Source organism: Gekko japonicus, unplaced genomic scaffold, assembly GCF_001447785.1.
Source record: "Gekko japonicus isolate JY-2015 unplaced genomic scaffold, Gekko_japonicus_V1.1 scaffold3521, whole genome shotgun sequence".
NCBI lineage: Eukaryota > Metazoa > Chordata > Lepidosauria > Squamata > Gekkonidae > Gekko > Gekko japonicus.
The window spans coordinates 53896-61812 of NW_015170380.1; the positions used below are offsets into that span (position 1 = coordinate 53896).

The following is a 7917-nucleotide window of genomic DNA, read 5'->3' on the forward strand; positions in this document are numbered from 1 at the left end:
TGAGCGGAACACACAGACGAGGCCCAAGTACAGGGGAAAAGAGGGGGAATTAAAAATACGCTGGGGAAAAAGGGGTGAGAGGGATTAAAGCAAAGACTGCAGCAAACACGGCTGCCCACTGAAACGACGTTATTTTCATCTCTGCAGCCAACCAGGTCTTCAGTGGCCAATCAGATGCTTTGCTGAGCAAGAGTGCGCAGGCTGGGAAGACAGAGGGCAGCCAGGCAAACATGCCCCCTTCCTTCCCTGAGCCTCTCTGCTATTGTGGAGAAGTCCGGGGAAGTGTGTGTATTGGGGGCATGTTTAAATGCCTTTCCCTCCCCGAGATCGGGGAGGGAACGAAAGGCATTGTAAACATGCCTGGGCTCCCTGCCTGCCCTCCTCCAGCTACAATCTGTCAGCTAGTGAAGGGAAGGCAGAGAGCCCGGATTTCCCTTGTCAATTTCACTCCCCGCTGACTGGCAGGGAATGAAATTGACAGGGAAATCTGTAGGGACTACCAGAGGGAAAGAAGGCCTCCTTTCCCTCAGGTGGTGTAAATCGGACCCGAATATATTCGGGAATACCGAATGTAGCCCCAATCCGAATACCTTACTGGTATTTTACTGGAGAAATTTGGCATTTACCGATATTTTTCGGGTCTGATTTACCCGAATCTGAAAAATACCGGCATATTCCCCCCCCTATTCCCCCCCCCCAGCCCTAGTGGGGAATCAAACCCAGTTCTCCCAGATTAGAGTCCGCACTCCTAACCACTACACCAAACTAGCATTCCCTTACAAATCATGCCATGAAACGAAGGACACTAGAAACAGCCCAGTCACAGTTCTTCAAGAAGGCGGCACAGCTCTGCCCTTCCCTATGAGGAAAGGTTAAGGCGCTTGGGGCTCTTTAGCTTGGAGAAAAGACGACTGAGGGGTGACATGATCGAGGTTTATAAGATTATGCATGGGAAAGAGCAGGTAGAGAAAGAGGTCCTTTTCTCCCTTTCTCACAATACAAGAACTCGTGGGCACTCCATGAAATTGCTGAGTGGTCGGGTTAGAACGGATAAGAGGAAGTCCTTCTTCACCCAAAGAGTGATTAACACTTGGAATTCACTGCCACAGGAAGTGGTGGCGGCTACAAGCATGGACGGCTTCAAAAGGGAATTAGATAAGCATATGGAGCAGAGGTCCATCAGTGGCTATGAGCCACAAGGTATAGATAGGGGCTCTGGGGCAAGTGATGCTCTGTCTTCTTGGTGCTTGGGGGGGGGGGTCAACCGTGGGAGGGCTTCTAGTGTCCTGGCCCCACTGGTGGACCTCCTGATGACCCCTGGTGTTTCTGGCCACTGTGTGACACAGAGTGTTGGACTGGATGGGCCTTTGGCCTGATCCAACATTGGCATCTCTTATGTTCTTATGTACCTGAGTATCCGCAACACACCGGGTCTCCCCGTTTTCTGATGCTGTCAGCTCTTCCACCAACACGGAGGGGAAGACTCCAACACGGCTGTTGAATTCCCCTTCCCAGAAGCCGTCGTCGTCTTGGTTTTCCTTGTTCAAGATGCGGATTATGGCTCCCTCCGGGAAGGACAGCTCGTCATCCGTCTGGCCCTCGTAGTCATAAAGTGCTTTTACGAAACATACTGGAAGAGAAAGAGCAAATGGCGTGAAGCGAGAGCTCAGAGGAATACGCACAAGTCTAGGCGGGACGTGCTTCCTGGACCACCTCTGACGGGATCCGCATGGCTGCTTTGTCCACCCCGGCCTTATGCGTTTGGAAAGCGGAGGACACCCAAAAGGACTTCGGGAATTATTGTCCCAGGGACTCCAGCAAACACGGATGCCATCCCAACACTCAAGCTTGGGGGGCAACAGTGGGAGGGCTTCTGGAGCTCTGGCCCTGCCGGTGGACCGCCCGATGGCCCCTGGGTTTTGGCCACTGTGTGACACAGAGTATTGGACTGGATGGGCCATTGGCCTGATCCAACACTGGCTTCTCTGATGTTCTTATGTCTGGGGCAGTGATGCTCTGGCTTCTTGGTGCCTGGGAGGGTGACAGTGGGAGGGCTTCTGGGTTTCTGGCCCCGCTGGTGGACCGCCCGATGGCCCCTGGGTTTTGGCCACTGTGTGACACAGAGTGTTGGACCGGGATGGGCCATGGGCCTGATCCAACATGGCTCCATCCGTTTTGCGAACGGCACTGAATACCTTTTGAGGAAAGAATGGGGCTGGATTTATTTTTTTTTAAACCCCACCGTCTAATAGATGACGCCCAGAAGATCCGACCCTGCTGGCGCTTACCACTGGAGTCCCCGTTGAGGCTTCCCGAAACCAGCTCGGCTTCGGTTGAGTTGCTCGAAGTGTGGGACCGGCTGTCCAAGGCCGCTAGCGACTGCAGCATACTCAAGAGGCTGTTGGACGTCGGGAACTGCAGGTATTTCTCTGGCACGTAACCCACATGGCCGGTCTTATTCCGCGCCTGCGGGAGGTTGAGGAGATCAGCACGCTTGATTATCTCCGTGCCACTTTCCCTTAAGAGGAGCTACAGATATACACAGATATATTCAAAGAGGACCCACCGCCCGCCGCTGCCCCTTCCACACATGCCACAACGACAGGAAAAACTAAATGATACCTTTACCCAATCTTCCATATCTCCATCCTCAATCACTTCCAGAACTTCGTGTTCCTCAATGGTCAACTCGTCGGGCTGGGAAGCCTGTGAAGAAGGACGGGGGGTGGGCGGCGTAACGTTTGTGGTCTCGGAAAAACACTGTTTATAATACGGTGAATGAATCTGCACGCAAGGAGGGTCAAGTACCCGAATCCCCTTCCCCTAAGCAGGATAGGCTATGCTAACCCGTGGAGGCTCCCCCAGTGTGGGACCCCACATCTGTTCCCTGCGGAGATCAGCCAGAACTGTCATCGGGACCGTATCAATTCAGTCTTGGCCAACGCTCCCTCTAAGCTGTGGAGTCTTGTGAGCAAAAATTCTACTTTTTGAGCTACTAGTATTAAAGTTGTGAGCGAGCGATTTGGCTGCTGCATAACTTAGTTGGCTCAGGAGCCCTCCTTTTCGAGCGGAGACAAAAGTATGTGAGCCGGAGGCTAAAAAACCGTGAAGTAGCTCACACGAACTCAGCTTAGAGGGAACACTGGTCTTGGCCCATCTATACTAGCTCCCAATTTGCTTCCAACCACAATTCAAGGTGCTGGTCTTGACCTTCAGAGCCTTATACGGATTGGGACCAACATACCATGAAGAAGAGAAGAAGAGATTGGATTTATATCCCGCCCTTCACTTGGTGTCTCAGAGCGGCTTCCAATCTCCTTTCCCTCCCCCTCCCCACAACAGACAACCCTGTGAGGTAGGTGGGGCTGAGAGAGCTCTTTTGAAGACTGCCCTTGAGAGAAGAGCTCTGAGAGAACTTGTGACTGGCCCAAGGCCACCCAGCAGCTGCATGTGGAAAATGAGGAGGAGGAGGAGATTGGATTTATACCCTGTCCATCACTACCGGAAGGAGTCTCAGAGTGGCTTACAATCTCCTTTCCCTTCCCCTCCCCACAACAGACACCCTGTGAGGCAGGTGGGGCTGAGAGCGCTCTTTCGAAGACTGCCCTTGAGAGAAGAGCTCTGAGAGAACTTGTGACTGGCCCAAGGCCACCCAGCAGCTGCATGTGGAAAATGAGGAGGAGATTGGATTTATACCCTGTCCATCACTACCGGAAGGAGTCTCAGAGTGGCTTACAATCTCCTTTCCCTTCCCCCCCCCCACAACAGAGACCCTGTGAGGCAGGTGAGGCTGAGAGAGCTCTTTCAAAGACTGCCCTTGAGACTTCTTCAGCTCTGAGAGGACTTGGGACTGGCCCAAGTCCACCCAGCAGCTGCATGTGGAAAATGAGGAGGAGGAGGAGGAGGAGGAGATTGGATTTATACCCCGCCCATCACTACCTGTTTGGCATGCAGGAGGTCCCAGGTTCAGTCCCCGCCACCGCCAGTTAAAAGGACCAGGCAGGAGGTGATGCAAAAGACCTCCGCCTGAGACCCTGGAGAGCCGCTGCCAGTCTGAGTAGACAAGACTGACCCTGATGGATACAGGGTCTGATTCAGTATAGGGCAGCTTCATGTGCACACTCCCAGAACCTTTTCTGGTTCCAGGCAAGGCTTGAATAGGATTTAGAACTCTGATGTGTATCGTAAGGCTTTTTTAAAAAAACAACACCCTAAGTAATTGCTAATTTCTACTTCTGCAATCTGTTGCTGCCAATATGCTGCCCCTGAATCTTGGATGCTAAAGTGAACTATCAAATACCAAGATCATTCATTAGAGAGCAAACCACGTGGAGGAAAATTGGCTTAGATCACGCCAGGAAGACAGCAGGGAAGGAACGTCGGAGAAGCCAAGCGAGGGGGGCACAGAGGCTGGACGGAATCATGAGCAGCCACAGAGAGGTTAAGTGGGCAAACACCACTCCGGCAGAACCGGGTTCGATTCCCCACGCCTCCACTTGCAGCTGCTGGATGACCTTGGGCAAGCCACAGTTCTCCCAGAGCTGTTCTCTCAAGGGCAGTCCTTGAAAGGGCTCTCTCAGCCCCACCTACCCCACAAGGTGTCTGTTGTGGGGAGGGGAAGGGAGAGGAGTTTGTAAGCCGCTCTGAGACTCCAAGTGAAGGGCGGGGTATAAATCCAATCTCCTCCTACTCCTTTCCCTCTTCTTCCTGCACTTTCCCCTCCGAAAGACCTCCAAGTAATCTGGATTCTCCTCCTCCCAGTTATTACCACCGTTGTCTTCAATGGCGTTCTGGTGTCCCGCTTCTCCCGTATCCCTGAAAGGGGACAGGAAACACACACCCCCCTTCACAAGATGAGTCCTGCCATAGCGGCACGCAAGAGGTGGCTTTGTGCAACTCCTCAGCTTTGTCTTCTGTGCAGTGCCCGGAAACCCCAACCTACAGGTTTCTTCCCTCTTTATAAACCCTACAGGGCAGCCGATCCCTACGGGCAAGGAATGTGGGGTCACGGGGAGGCTGTGTGATCGTTGGCTCCCCTGGCCGGACGCTGACATTCTGCATACCTTGTACGAATACACAACTTTGCAGGTCAAGGGATAGTTCCGGAGGGTCCCCGAAGGACTGGAACTGCTGTCGTCGAACGCGTCCAGGCCGTCCTCCAGTTCTTCCCCTTCTTCTCTGTCCGGATCGATGTTCAGCTAAGAGGAAAGATATTTAAAGACAGTGAGCGGCCTGGATTATACCGGTGATGACACGCAAAAACCTATTCCCCCCCCCCCCTACAATCAGGAAAGATTTTAAAAGTCCAAGCTCTGCTCTCGTCGAGGACTAGAAGACTTGGTGGTACCCAAAGCCAGGCCAGAGCATACACAGACCATGTGCATTACTAGGAAAATTCAGGAGAAGAGAAAATTGACACGTGTTGGACACAAAGGGGGGACAAATAAGCTTTCATGTGCACACAGACTTCTTCTGATACAGTGACATGGAAGTTACTAGTCCATACCTGTAGGTAGAGGGTGAGCAGCAAATTAGCATACAGCATAATAAAGTTGTTCGAGAGATGCAAGGACCAAAGTGGAATAACAAGCATAGAATCACAGGATCATAGAGTCGGAAGGGACCTCCAGGGTCATCTAGTCTAACCCCCTGCACAGCGCAGGGAATTCACAAATACCCCCCCACCCCCTGCTCCACGCCTAGAAGATGACAGAAAACCTCCAGGATCCCTGGCCAAACTGGCCTGGAGGAAAATTGCTTCCTGCCCCCAACGTGGCGATCAGCCTTTCCCTGGGTGTGCAAGAGCTCATTAGCATAATAGGCCACACCCAACAGCGGAAACTCATTAGCATATTAGGCCACACCCCAACGGCACAGCTCATTGGCATATTAGGCCACACCCCCATGTTACCAGAAGTGTGCTCATCCAGCCACACCCACCTTTTGCTTCTTATTCTGTTTACCTTGTTTGTTGTCAAAACCCAGGGCTTTTTTGTAGCAGGAACTCCTTTGCATGTTAGGCCACACACCCTTAATGTAGCCAATCCTAATGAGTGTCTGCTGTTGGGTGTGGCCTATTATGCTAATGAGTTCCTGCTGGGCATTTTATTTATTTATTTATTTATTTATTAGATTTTTATCCCGCCCTCTCGCCAAAGCGGCTCAGGGCGGCTTACAACAATTAAAAACCAGTAAAGATTAATGCAGTACATCTAAAAATAATCAATAAAACAGCCAATATAACTTATTAACAATAAAATTACAATTAGAGCATTACAATTTGCACATGGCACATTTGATGTTGCAGAGATTGAATGTGTGGAAGAATTCACTTTCTTAGAATCACAGATCAACCAAAACAGTGAATGCGGTCCAGAAATAAAATGTCGAATCTCGCTGGGTTGCACAGCAATGACGACCATGCACCAGATATGGAAGAGCGAGGACATCGGCCTAGCAACCCAAGGCGGATTCGTCTGTGCTACTGTGTCCCCCGTAGCAACCTATGCCTGCGAAAGTTGGACCGAGAAGAAGCAAGACAGGAGGAAAGACTCTTTTGAGCTGTGGCACTGGAGAAGGGCTCCTGTGCATTCCCTGGACAGCAAAGGTGGCAAACAAACAAGTACTGGAGTGCATAAAACCGGACATGCCATTGGAAGGAATAATCACAAAACAGCAACTGACTTATTTTGGCCATGTCACGCGGAAGAACTCACTAGGAAAAGCAATGATGCTTGGATTGGTTAGCGGCAAAAGGAAACCGCGCCACCAAAGAACACGGTGGCTAGACTCCATAAAAGTCAACACCGGCCTGAGCATGGAACGACTCAAAGAAACAGTACAAGATGGGAAAACGTGGAGAGCGCCGGCCCATAGAATCACCCAAGAGTCGAACACGACTGAATGGTTAACAACAACAACAACAACAACAACAACAACAACAACACACACACACACACTATATGTATGGACTGGTAGCTTCCATTTCACTGAAGGTCGAGAAAGAAGTCCTTTTCTCCCTTTCTCACAATACAAGAACTCATGGGCACCCTATGAAATTACTGAGCGGTCAGGTTAGAACGGACAAAAGGAAGTCCTTCTTCACCCAAAGAGTGATTAACACATGGAACTCACTGCCACAGGAGGTGGTGGCGGCTACAAGCATGGACAACTTCAAGAGGGAATTGGATAAACATATGGAGCACAGGTCCATCAGTGGCTCTTAGCCAGAAGGTATAGAGAGGAACTCTTGGGCTGGGGCAAGGGATGCTCTGTCTTCTTGATGCTTGGGGGGGGCAACAGTGGGAGGGTCTTCTGGTGTCCTGCCCGTGTCCTGGCCCCACTGGTGGACCTCCTGGTGGCACCTGGTATTTTTTGTGCCACTGTGTGATCCAGAGTGTTGGACCGGATGGGCCACTGGCCTGATCCAACATTGGCTTCTCTTATGTTCTTAGGTCTGGGGCAAGGGATGCTCTGTATTCCTGGTGCTTGGGGGAGGGGGGCAACAGTGGGAGGGCTTTTGGAGTTCTGGCCCCACTGCTGGACCTCCTGGTGGCGCCTGGTATTTTTGGCCACTGTGTGACACAGAGTGTTGGGCTGGATGGGCCATCGGCCTGATCCAACATTGGCTTCTCTTAGGTTTTCTTATGTTGTGTTCTAAGTATGCATGCACACAAAAGTTTAGACCCAGAATAAAAGTTTGTTGGTCTTGAAGGTGCCACTGGACTTGAACGTTGTTCTCCTGCTTCGGACCAACACGGCCGCCCACCTGGATCTACCAACGTGAGATGGATGGACTCAGTCAGGGAAGCCCCGGCCCTCAGTTTGCGAGACTTGAGGAAGGCTGTTAACGAGTAGGATGTCTGGGAGATTATTAACTCATAGGGTCGCCGTGGGTCGGAAGCGACTTGAGGGCAC

The 7917-nt window shown here is 51.4% G+C and overlaps 1 protein-coding gene across 1 annotated transcript in view; it reads right to left on the bottom strand.

Annotated features, from left to right (window-relative positions):
- The window catches only part of FCHSD2 (FCH and double SH3 domains 2), an 86412-nt gene that overhangs the window by 8764 nt on the left and 69731 nt on the right, over positions 1-7917 (bottom strand). Inside the window, exons 7-10 of the mRNA XM_015418253.1 lie at positions 5064-5198; positions 2623-2706; positions 2289-2466; positions 1410-1630 (exon numbers count right to left, since the gene is read on the bottom strand). Coding sequence (XP_015273739.1) covers positions 1410-1630; positions 2289-2466; positions 2623-2706; positions 5064-5198 — 618 coding nt within the window. The remainder of the gene's footprint in view (positions 1-1409; positions 1631-2288; positions 2467-2622; positions 2707-5063; positions 5199-7917) is intronic.